Below are 12983 nucleotides of genomic sequence, written 5' to 3' on the forward strand. Positions count from 1 at the left end.
ATTCACTTTGTATACAGAAGCCAATTTATTTTGTGAGTTACTGCTCTCAACAAAGCCAGGTCTTTCATTTTATATGTTGGCATAGGCTACAGCCTATTTATTTATTCATTCATTTGTTTATAGGCCTACATATGAGCAAATTCGTTTTTATGGGCTATGGCTGTAATTTATTTGATGTGATTATTGCACATTTTGTAGCCGTTTTCGTTTCAATAAAAAGGAAAATCCTTGCAGTCCGATTTTTGTCCTCATCTCTCATGTTCAAGTATATAAGTAAATAATGACTGCAAGTTTGAGGAAAGTATGATAGCTTGTGTTGTCCGTTCCGTTCCGTCCCCCCAAAAACTCATGACAGGAAAAACAGGAAAATGGGGAAGAAGGGTGGTGTCTGACAATGGTTAAGAAAGTTAACCAAGAGCCTTCCTTTACCTTCCATGGTCCTGGCAAATGTCCAGGACCATGTCCAGGACCAGGTCCAATAAGACTGATGAACTGCAAGCTTGTGTGTCCTTTATGCACGAGTTCAGAGATGTGTGTGTGTGTGTGTGTGTGTGTTGGCTTTCACTGAGACGTGGTTAACAGACACAGACTCGGACTCTACATTGAACATTGATGGATTTGGAGTTCCGATCCGTTTGGACTGTGACCCAAGGGTGACAGGAAAGCTCCATGGTGGGGGTGTCTGTATGTATATTAACCCCAGTTGGTGTAATAGTGTCACTGTACGCGAGCGGATCTGTCTACCGGACATTGAGCTATTGTCTGTATCAGTCAGACCCTTTTCCCCGCCGAGAGAATTCCCCCTAATATTCCTAACAGTGGTGTACATTCATCCCAGAGCGGACGCCAAAGCTGCTGCCGATGTCATCTTTTCAGTGTCGCAGCGACTTCAATCTTGTTTTTTCCTCTGAGATTTTAACCATGTTAATTGCAAAAAGACGCTAAGCAGTTTTAATAAGTACATTACTTGTCCCACTCGTGGTAACAGGACATTGGACCTCTGCTACGGCTCTATTAAGGGGGCCTACAGGTCTGTCGCTGGCACTCCTCTTGGTTCCTCTGACCACAATGTGGTTCATCTGCTCCCCACATACAGGACTGTGCTGCATAGGGAAGTGCAGACACGTGAAGTCCAGGTGTAGAGTGAGGATAGCACTCTGGCCCTACAGGGGTGCTTTGACTGTACAGACTGGTCCGTCTTTCAAGAATCATCTAATAGCATTGATGAACTGACAGATGTAGTGTGCAGCTATATCTCTTTTTGTGTAGATAGTGTGATCCCAACCAAAGCTGTTGTCTTCTATCCAAACAACAAGCCTTGGATCACCAAGGAACTGAAAAGTCTGCTTCGGGAAAAAAAGGCTGTTTTCAGAAGTGGGGATAAAATTGCTTATGCTGAAATCAGAAAAGTAGTTTGGGCTGAAATTGTAAAGGCAAAACTTGAATTCAAGAAAAAAATCGAATCCAAATTCAGTGACTCTGACCTCAAGTCTGTCTGGAATGGCATGAAATCGATGACAGGTCTACACAAATGCAATAATACAGTCTCTTTGAATGGTTTTATTTCTAATGTGCAGCTGGCAAATTAATTAAACAGTTTTTATTTGAGATTTAATTCAGACGATTTTTATGAAAAAATCGTGAGTGAACTTGTCAGGGACACTTCTGTTTTTAAAATTGATGCACCTACTGTTGCAATGCTTTTTAAACAAACTAAGGTCAGTAAGAGCCCTGGACCAGACAATATTAGTGGTCGGGTGCTTAAGTCCTGTGCTTTGCAACTGTGTGAAATTTCCCAAGTCATTTTCACCCAGTCTCTTCAGCTGCAAACAGTTCCTAAAGTATGGAAACATGCCACCATTGTCCCTGTGGCAAAAAGTAAAAACCCCAAAGTCTTGAATGATTTTAGACCAGTAGCTCTCACCTCCTTGGTGATGAAAAACTTTGAGAAGCTGGTGGAAGCAGGAGTTACTGAAGCAGGTGAAAGGTCAGTTAGACCCACTTCAGTTTGCCTATAGGGCAGGCAGAGGTGTTGAGGACGCAACACTAACCCTCTTACATTTTCTAGTCCAACATCTCGAGGCCCGCCATGCTAGGCTTTTATTCGTTGACTTTTCATCTGCATTCAATACTATCCGGCCTTACCTACTAGCAGAGAAACTCCTTTCTCATTTTAACATGAACTTAAATCTCGTTGGCTGGATAGTGGATTTCTTGACAGACAGGTCACAGTGTGTCAGGATCAATAGTGTTTTATCCTCCAAATCATTCTGTTCCACAGGTTCCCCCCAGGGATGTGTTCTCTCACCATTGCTTTTTATTCTGTACACAAATAACTGCAGAAGTAATTATGACAATAGGCATGTCTTGAAGTTTGCCAATGATTCAGTCATTGTGAGTCTTTTAAACAATGATGATGTTGTGCACGGACCTGTGGTTGATGATTTTATAACTTGGTGCAATGATTTCTACCTGTCGTTAAATGTGTCAAAAACTAAGGACACGATTATTGATTTTCAAAGGTCACAGCCCAGTATTATTTACACTATCATCGAGGATAAGGACGTTGAGATTGTCCCTGATTATAAATACTTGGGAACTATTATTGACAACAAACTGAGTTTTGAGTCCAACACTGATGCTGTTTGCAAAAGAGTCCAGCAGCGCTTGTTCTTTTTAAGAAAGATGAATTCTTTTAAGGTGTGCAATATTTTAATGACTCTGTTTTATCAGTGTATCAAATCTGTTTTTACCTACTGCATTGTGGCTTGGTTTGGTTGCCTCACTCTGTCCAGTAAAAATAGACTGGCAAAGCTTGTCAAAGTGGCCAGTAAGGTGATCGGGGTGCACCAAGCCCAGCTTCAGGACATTTACAGTAAGCAGGTTATCAATAAGGCTCAACTAATCCTTAACTGTCCTGACCACCCACTTTATAAGAAGTTTGACCTCCTTCCCTCTGGCCGCCGTTTCAGAATGCCAATAACAAGGACACGGCATGCCAGAGCTTCCTTTATCCCTGTTGTCATTGACAGGCTTAATCTGTTAGCCTAACTTTTAACTTCAGCCTTATATTATTTATTATCTTTTACTTATTGCCACTACACAGCACTTTACTTGATTTGATTTTGTACTTTATTTTGCACTTCACTTGTTTCCCATTTTTGGTTTTTCAGTTTCTGATTCAGTGTGGTAGGAGTGTCTTCATTTTTTTACTTGATCTGTTGCTTTATTCTGGGAATGTTTCGATGCCCGCTACAGACCAAATTTTCTTCGAGATAATAATAAAGTAGAAGTTATGATTAGTGGTTTTGGTTGATATCTTTCTTCCCTTCTTTTTCCCACGGCACGGGCAAATTCAGGTCAGTCAGTCAATCAGACAGGGACGCTCAGTGAGATGATGCGCTTCGTCAGATGCCCTCTAGAGGGCGTCTTTGACTGTGAGATGCAGTGTTTCCCATACAGAGGCGCAAAATCAAGTCGGTCAGTCCATAGAAATTGATCTAAATCAATCTCTGATGTGTGCATCACGACATGTTTGTCATGTGGAGATAAACAGACAGCAGACCAGCAGCATTGTATTCAATCCACAGAGTCTGTCGGTGTGACAAAAAAACAAAAAAACAAAAGTGAAACTTAACATTCCACAATTTGCTCCACACTCGCCTGCGTAACACGTCTCCTGCTGCCCTACAAACTTTAACGGTAGGTAACGTTATTATCTTGTGGTATTTAAGTTACGTTATGGAAGTAGGTAATTGAACCGTGTTGCAGTGCTTCAGTGCATAGAATTGAACACATGCGCTGTGGGTCTGTACAGGATCTGTGCTTGTTTAATATAAAAGACGTATCATAGGTAGTGCTCAGGGAAACCACACACCACTACAATGAGCTTGTCATCCATTTTGGAAAGAAATTTACAGGGGCCTGGATAGAGTCCTGCTTGAACTGACTGGCATTCGCTTTACTGCAATAGGCAGATTTCTCTCAAGTTGAAAAAATGCAACTGCAGTGAACACCTCTTTGTTTTAGTCTGTGCCCCTTAAAGTGAAGTTACGCCCATCTCTCTCCATCCACCTCCCTCCACTGACTTTGCATGCATTTCTGTGGTCTCAAATGTTTTTTCAGGATCTGTCTGCATGTAGGGTTAACATTAAAATAAGCTTTAATTCCTACATCACCAAAAATGACAACCAAAATTACAAGGTACAGAGGTCAGGGCCTTAGGGCCATTACAATATTCCTGTGAACATAGAATGATCATGTAAGAACAAGTGCTAACGAACGAGGAAATCATTTCATTGATAATATCTTTCCTACAAAGAGTTTTTACACTAATGAAAGGGATCATCTCAGTTTATGACATTGTTAGAATATCCAGCATCTGTGAATTAATGATCAGAAGTAGATCATTAAACCTCATATTTACTGTGTTTGTTGATCTTTCATAGGGGTTGTGAATGTGTCAATTAGTGCTGAGGCTACGACATCCGTCACTTTATGTGAGAATGCGACTATACCAGACAGAGGTCGCATCGACAAGGTCACACGCTCTCTCATTGTAAAGGTAGGTGCCTTGAAAACAAGATGACAAAGAAAAATATTCAACAGTTATATGATAATATTAGTCTTGTTTGCATTAGAGATAAAATGAAATTAACTTTTTAATCGTTTTTTCCACCTCCTTCCTTTTCAGGCTGAGGGAACTGAGATGACGAAGACCTACAACTGGTTGCTCTGTCCAAAAGGTCAGTATGGTTTAGACCAGGGACGGTCAAACATTTTAGACTTGGAGGGCCAAGGGCTAAAACGCAAGATGGGTGGTAGATTGCAGGCCAAAAATGTAATTTAGACAGTCACAAGTTTGAAAAGAAAGGTAGGAATTAGCTTCCAGGTCTTCGTGGTTATTATGCCAAGTTAAAGTACGTTATCTCAAAATCACTACATTTTATCGAACAAATAGAAGAACGTATTACTCTCCCGAACCTTTTTGAGTTCAAAAACAATTTCATGTCAGGCCAAATTTGGGTCATGGACCCTATTTTGGATGCCAATGAATCAGATCTTCAATGCACACATGAATCTAAATGACATCTTAGATGCAGTGACCTCCACTTGAGTTCCTCTCTATAAGGTGATTGTTTTATGTCCCTGTGGTCATGCTCATGTTGTTTTTTTCTGTACCTAGGAGAGGCTTTGACAGAGGAAACAGAGCTCCAACTCCCTCAGAACGTGATTGATGGATCTGCCCGTGCTTCACTATCAGTCCTGGGTAAACTGATGAATTGATCAATTTAGTGTTGCTGTGATGAAGCAAATACTGGCAGGTTAACAGGCTCACTTCCCTCTCAAGTTATATAAGACGAGGTGCTACAGGTGATAACAGTGATCAATTTTAAGATATCAAAATAAACTACTAAAAAAAACTACTACTGTAGTTTCTACTAGGTTTTTTCAACTCAACTTGTTGATATGGCAACTAAATTTGGCATGCTAGTTCTTAACTAAAATAACAAATGGTAGTTTAGCAGAGGCTTTTTTAATATCTTGTGTTATTTCTTTTTCATGGGATATTTTACCTGAAAAATACAAAAAAAAAGTCTGAGATTTTTGCCATGTACTTGCATGCAAATAATAATAACCCTAATAATGGTTATTGTTAAAGGTTAGGTTAGTTACTAAAGAGTCATTTTTTCTGCAGGTGACATCCTGGGCCGGGCCCTCAAGAACCTAGATGGGCTGCTGAGGATGCCGTATGGATGTGGAGAGCAGAACATGGCGCTCCTGGCCCCCAATATCTACATCCTCCAATACCTGAGCAACACACAGCAGCTGACCCCAGCCATCAAGGAGAAAGCTACCAACTTCCTGACCAGTGGTGAGCCTCGATTACTCTGAGATTGCAGCCAAAAAGGAAAAGCATTCAAACCTATCATTTTTCAAACCCCTGGGTTATTATCAATCTGTGACACCACAAAGTCATATGTAAAAAGTATTAAAATTATATTTCACTTTGGTAAAACATTTTCATTTTTGGTGGTGAGGTTCGCCTGCCACCACCGAATTGTACTTGCAAATAGATTAGATTAGATTTTTAGATGAGATCTGTTATTGTCATTGTAACAAGTCCAATGAAATTCCATTTAGCAGCAATCCGTAAATGCACCTAGAAAAAATATACAATAAATAAGTAATAAACATGTATGATTAAAAACCAAATAAGTGCTAACAAGTTAAAAGTGATGAAAATTGACTATTGCACTTAGGTCTGAGGTAGTATATCACAAGTCAAGAAACAGTGGAATTATCAAGGTTCCATTAAATATAAGGTGCAATTTAGTCAGTCCCATAGACAAATAAACAAATTGACATATTGAAAATGTGCAGAGAAAATATAGTACTTTGGTCATTTTAGTTTGTATATGTGTTAGAAGTATGATTCTCAGATACCAGAAGGAAAAGTTAACAAGTGACTTCACTCCCATTGTAGTTACCAGCACAGTCGGTGTTGATAGTTGACCGCTCCGGAACTCCTATGAGGATAAAACTGACAACAGGAAGCTTTATTTATATAGCACTTTCCTAAAAGCAGAGTGGCAGAGTTTACAGAAAACCATAAAAACATGGCATGATAGAAATACTGTACATGAGTAAAAGTAAAATCAAAGTAATTGAATATGAAAATACTTACATTTACAACACTGAAAATGCAAGAACATGAGTTGAGTTGCAGTAGTCAAAATGAGAAGATAGAAAAGTATAGATAAGTTTTAACATCCTCACACGATAAATTTGGAATAAATAGGACATATGACATGAAACAATAACTGATATACAACCAAATATACTATTTTATACAAAAGTGAAATATCACTTCAAGCCCCTGGACATTGCAACCTATGCCAAACCTTTTTGGCAGGGTGCAGCATGGGTCTGTCATACCTGACAAATTTCAGGGATTTGAACTATGTTGATTGTTGACATTGGAATGACATTGGACGACATTTTAGTTTTATTATTAGTTTTAGGCTTACTTTTAGGGTTATTTTTAGTTATCACACAGCCAAAAGAAAAATCATGTGAGCAAAATATTTGAGAAAGTCTTTTACAGAATGTAAAGAGTAGAATCTCAGTATTTCACTGAATGCATTTGTTGGTCATAACTTTATGATAATCATGTTTTCAACCTTGTACAGGCTACCAAAGGCAGCTGAACTACAAGCACAGCGACGGTGCTTATAGCACATTTGGATCAGGAACAGGGAACACTTGGTGAGAAAGTTACTGAATCACATCCACGCTTCATCTGTCTTCACAAACACTATCACTGAACAGAAAGCATTTTTATGTCCCTCCACCGCAGCACATGGTATGTGGGACATTATGTCGTCATGGTGACGTCTGTCTGTCTGTCTGTCTGTATGTGTGTGTGTGTGTCTGTCTGTCTGTGTAGATAGATTCATTCAATACATGATAGAAACTTCATACTTTCACACCTCCCCCTATACAGTAGATGATCTGAGTAGACTTTGCTGCATACATTTGCATATTAATGAGGAAAAACTGATTATCTTGAAACTACTGTGCTTTAAAGCTGCAGTGAGCGATTTTCCGACCACTAGAGGGTGACAGAATCCGCAACACATTTGTAAATAAACCACAGCAAAGCTGCTGGACTACAGAGACTCCAAAGGATAAACCTAGCGACGGTCCGTGCATAAATGTAAACGTACTAACAGAGAAGTGTCACCGGTTACCAGACTCGTTAGGTAACGTTATTACCTTGTGGTATTTAAGTAACGTTAGTGGAATCAGGTAATTTAACCGGTAGCCGTGTGACAATGCTTCAATACATTGCATCGAATTGAACACGCGCCGTGGGCCTGCAGAGGATCTGTGCTTGTTTATTTTGTCAGTGAATGTCTAATCATGTTTTGCCTGTCCTCAGGTTGACTGCTTTTGTGCTGAGATCCTTTGTGAAAGCAAAGTCTTTCATCTACATTGACCCAACAATAATTGAACAGTCAAAGACTTGGCTGGAGAGTAAACAACAAAGCAATGGCTGTTTCCAACAGTCTGGAAAACTCTTTAACAACAGGATGAAGGTAGGGGGGAAACGTCTCTATTGAGTTTGTATGAACATGATTGAAACCGACCAAATGCACACACTGATCAGACTTGGGGTAGAAATATAAATTTTCGTTGAGTTACATTTGTTTTTTAAATTTCTTTTTTTATTTAGCACACAAGTGTAGTTCATACAAAATACCTGTAGTATCTACCATCCATTACGTATGAAGAACAAACACTCAACAAGTGATAATAATCATGATGAGCATGTGCAAGGAAGACCAAAGACACCCAGAGGGGCTTATCGAGTGTCTCCCTCAGCCTCCCTGAGTGTAGCCAATTTCTCAAAGAGCGTTGCGAGCGAGCTGAGTAAGTTGTATGTGAACGCAACGTTTTTGAAGGCGATAGATATGTTTCAGCTTGGTAGGATGGGTGGTGGCCCAGATAATGTTACAGTAATCAATGTAAGGATAAATCATAGAATAGTACAACATCTGAGTTATTTTTTTTGTCCAGACAATAGCGAATTTGACTTTAGATACCAGTATTTTTTTTCAATTTTGGATGTAATCTCTCTAATATGGGGTTTCCAGCACAGTTTACCATCAATTAAAATGCCTAAAAATTTAGATAATGAAGTTAAAGAAATTGTATTATTATCAATCATCACCTCAATGTTGGCACTTATTTTGGCTTTTCAGCAATTGAATAAAAGTTTAATATGTAAATGTGAAGTTTGTTAGTTTTGAACCATTCTGAAAACATATGTAGTTCATTGTTTACTGCTGTAATTAGATACTGAAGATTGCTATCTATAATTCCACCCTGGACGTTGGAGGTAAAATCGTCATTACAATGAACACATGATGTTTGCTCTCTACAGGGTGGAGTGTTAGATGAAGTTACTCTCAGTGCTTACATCACTACTGCCTTGTTGGAGATGAATATGTCAGCATCTGTGAGTATACTCTTTCCAGTGCAACTATCTCATGCTGTTTTCACACCCAGCTGCAAGATTGAAAGGAATTTCCTGTTAAGAACTCGCACACTGATGAAAATGAAAGAAATCCAAAAGAGACCAACTAATGCAAAAGGAGTGAGATTTTTTTACCAGAGGTGAAAAAGGCACAAAAAAAGCAAAAAATGAAAAAAGTGCGCTTTAGACACTTTTTGTTACATTTGCACCTCATGTAAATAAATGTCGGTGCATTTTTGCATCACTTGGCCTCTTTTGGATTTCATCAAGTTTTATAAGTGTGAGTTCATGTTGGTTTCTTTTTACCTATGATTTTTGAAGTGAAGTTATATTATAGGAGTTTTCCTCAGAGAGTAGACATCTGTCACTTGCTCTGTTAAGGTATATGAAATAATTTCACATCTTGAAAGTAGAATTATTACAAGGGTCCATGTACTGATCAAAACATGATTTATCTGTTAAAGCATACTGTGGTGAATAGCAGCTTGTCTTGCCTGAGGGAGTCCATCAATAATCTGAGCAACACCTACACTACAGCTCTGCTGGCATACGTCTTCACCCTGGCAGGAGACATGGAGACCCGGGCTCAGCTTCTGGTGGTGCTTGACAAGGTTGCATCCCAACAAGGTGAGACATCTTCCTAAAGCAAATTGTTATTGCTTCATTACTGTCAAGGTAACTTACACTGTGCCCTTTTTGTGTTTGTGGGTGGATGTTTTCAGGGGGTTTCCTCCACTGGTCTCAGAAAGCCACAGAAACATCAGCCTCTCTGTCTGTGGAGATCAGCTCCTATGTGCTGCTGGCCAAACTCAGTGCCTCCCCTACTACTGAAGACCTGGGCTACGCCTCCCGCATCGTCAGGTGGCTGGCCAGCCAGCAGAACTCCTATGGAGGCTTCTCCTCTACACAGGTACAGATCAAACAGCGGCAGACTGGAATTTTAGTTCTGCAAACATTTCTCTGAGGTAGAGCTGTTCTGGAGGCAGAAATAATCTCATTGGTTGAGTTTATCCTTAAGGGGCGGAGCCAAAGAACCACAGTTTATCAGACCGCAAGTTAGCTTACTGGCAAAAAAAATAAACACTTAATACTTAAATATGGATTATTAAATATGAAATGTGCTTTATATATAAACATATGTAAATTCATATGTTAGTCAAGTATGTATACATTTGTTTGCTATTGTTGAGGTGGAACTGGGTTTGTGTGTTGTAGGACACAGTGGTGGCTCTTGAGGCCCTGGCTCTCTACTCTACTCTGGTGTTCAGTCCAGATGGTTCAAGCACAGTGACAGTCCAGTCTCCCAGCGGCCAGCTGACATTTGATGTGAACCAGAGCAACAAGCTGCTCTACCAGGAGAGGGCGCTGCAGGATGTGACAGGAAAGTACAGCCTGGAGGTGAAGGGTACTGCATGTGCCTCAATGCAGGTCAGTGGACGAGCTCGTAACTCTCCTAAAATTGGTTCATTGTTCCTTCTGATGATATCAGTGACTATGTTTACAAGCAAAGTGATGTACATTGACCATACTCTGGTTAAGGTCTTACTCAGCTTAAGCTTTGATACCCTGTGATGAACAGTATTCATATCCTGAGCCATAGTATATATGAAAGCAAAATCACGAAACTGAATAAAATGGGACCTTTAACAGAACATTCCTGTCTACCTGAGCTGTCCCGTCCACAGTTAGAACGATCCGCCAGCAAAACAGCATGAAAAGGTTTGGCTGGCAGCTACCTCATCATCAGAGTATAAGCTTACCAGGTTATTCTAACCCAGTTATGATGTTTGTGTGCATCAACCCAAAACAAGGTTACTGGAATAACTGGGTTAAGATGGGAATTCTCTGTGTGTCTAAACGTAGCCAATGTCAACTTAATATAACTTCCTCCAGAAAATATTTACGTACTTTTCATGACTATTGAAAGCATCCTTGTGTATTAATTTCCCAGATGGCTCTTCGCTACAACGTCCCGACTCCTACTGATGACTCCACTTTCAGCATCCTGGTCAAAGTAGAGGCGGACTGCACCAGCAACTCTCTGAGACCTAAACTCAGTCTGAATATAACATTCCAGTAAGGATCAACCATAAGGTCTAGACTACAGCAATGATAGATGAATACTGCAATTCTTCTGCATCCAGCATGTCTGCTCTTTTAGCTACCACTAAGTGATTGGTGACATTTTATGCTATGTTGTAGGTTATTTTAAACATCAGGGGAAAGTAAAATAGTGCTGTGTACAATATCAAACCTTTATGGTTCTACTACAGATATACTGGAAAAGAGGCCATGACAAACATGGTGATCCTGGATATGAAAATGCTCTCTGGATTTGTCCCAGACCTAGAGTCTTATAAAAAGGTGAGTTATTGGAGTGTCTTTCACCTGAATGGGAAGTTTTGTCACTGCATCATTCTTAGATGTTATGGTGACAGGATACACAGATAACCCAGCTGAATATTACTTCTTTACAGCTCAAGCGCGCCCTGCTGGTGGATCGTGTCGACCAGAAAGAAGATCGTGTTCTCCTTTACATACAGGAGGTGAGAGGAATTCACAGCGATGAATATCAGATGATGTCCTCCAAATCTGTCGCTGATCATTCATCTATGTTTCTGCCAACAGGTACCGTCTGGAATACCCATCAACTACAGCTTAGAGCTTGTGCAGGAGCTCCCAGTGCAGAACCTGAAGGCAGCAGTGGTCAAGATCTATGACTACTACCAGACAAGTAAATAGATACACAATGCTCCTACACAAAGCCATAAACCCATTTACTACATTACACACTGGCAGACTATGCTCCAAATTAAAAATGAAATGAAAAATCATCAAAACAGTAATGTAAATTCCTACAATTTTCAAACTCTGACCTAATGTATGCAGGGATATACTCTAGCCTCCCATTACGTGGAAAATGAATGAATGATTTAATAAATGAATAAATTAATGAATGAATTAATTTTCAAATGCTTAAGAGGAAGTGTTTCAGACAGCATCCTAAACAAAGTATTCTACAAATCAAGCTGCAAATCAGAGAAAATCTTTTATTTATTCAAAGGGAGCAAATCCTAAACATTTTTATAAACATTCACAAATGCTGACAAAATATCAGTCATGATTCATAAAAAAGATTTTAAAAAATCATTTTTCTAGATGAATTGTCACTTTTCACAAAGTGAAAGGTTTTGCCTGTTCAGCCTCTCTCTCTCTCTCTCTCTCTCTCTCTCTCTCTCTCTCTCTCTCTCTCTCTCCAGTTTAACAATTCTCCTCCTTCCTCTCAGGTGACCAGGCTGAGACAGAATACATCTACCCTTGTGCTGCAGGTAACAATCTATAATAACATACGGTAGTACTGACATTACAGAAATGTGTTACAAAATTCATTTGACACAAAAAAATTGAATAAATTGACACTCTTGCTAATAGAAGAGTCATGAAGACTGATAAACATAGACTGTGAAACATATCTTTTTTTAACTGAATGCAAGGCATAATTAATTAATCAGCTATTGAAATGCATGCAACAATGTTGTAAGTCAAAGAAACAAAATAAGGCTAGTAATAGATATAGACTGTAAGACTTGAGAGTTAAATATTTACAATATTGTTTTTTCTTTCATTTGCAGGAGCTTGAAGAGAAATGTGTGGTCACCACTCAGACCGCAAGTTTGCACTGATTCCAATAAAATTCAAAATAGACCTGCATATTATTAAAGATATGTGTACCTTGTGAACCTCCATGCCTGTTTGTGTACATGTATGTTCACATGTGCAGTATGCATAGTAGTTTACCTGTGTTTGATTGTCAGCAGCATGTATTGACACCATGTGATCTGGTTATCAAAAGCAAAACTAGACCTATGCTTTATGTAAAACAAAATTATTTCAAAATATAAAAATAAAACATAATCAAGAGTTTCAAGCTTTTTTTTTT

At 39.3% G+C, this 12983-nt stretch overlaps 1 protein-coding gene across 1 annotated transcript in view; it reads left to right on the top strand.

Moving 5' to 3' along the window:
- LOC139915453 (alpha-2-macroglobulin-like) overlaps positions 1-12683 on the top strand; it is a 49036-nt gene extending 36353 nt beyond the window's left edge. Inside the window, exons 21-36 of the mRNA XM_078284236.1 lie at positions 4449-4564; positions 4694-4745; positions 5186-5269; positions 5699-5875; positions 7194-7269; positions 7946-8102; positions 8951-9025; positions 9508-9670; positions 9766-9953; positions 10259-10471; positions 10995-11119; positions 11317-11407; positions 11521-11589; positions 11672-11777; positions 12331-12372; positions 12676-12683. Of these exons, the coding sequence (XP_078140362.1) occupies positions 4449-4564; positions 4694-4745; positions 5186-5269; positions 5699-5875; positions 7194-7269; positions 7946-8102; positions 8951-9025; positions 9508-9670; positions 9766-9953; positions 10259-10471; positions 10995-11119; positions 11317-11407; positions 11521-11589; positions 11672-11777; positions 12331-12372; positions 12676-12683 (1742 nt within the window). The remainder of the gene's footprint in view (positions 1-4448; positions 4565-4693; positions 4746-5185; positions 5270-5698; positions 5876-7193; positions 7270-7945; positions 8103-8950; positions 9026-9507; positions 9671-9765; positions 9954-10258; positions 10472-10994; positions 11120-11316; positions 11408-11520; positions 11590-11671; positions 11778-12330; positions 12373-12675) is intronic.
- Positions 12684-12983: the final 300 nt, after the last annotated feature.

The sequence above is a fragment of the Centroberyx gerrardi genome, chromosome 6 (assembly GCF_048128805.1).
Source record: "Centroberyx gerrardi isolate f3 chromosome 6, fCenGer3.hap1.cur.20231027, whole genome shotgun sequence".
NCBI classification, from domain to species: domain Eukaryota; kingdom Metazoa; phylum Chordata; class Actinopteri; order Beryciformes; family Berycidae; genus Centroberyx; species Centroberyx gerrardi.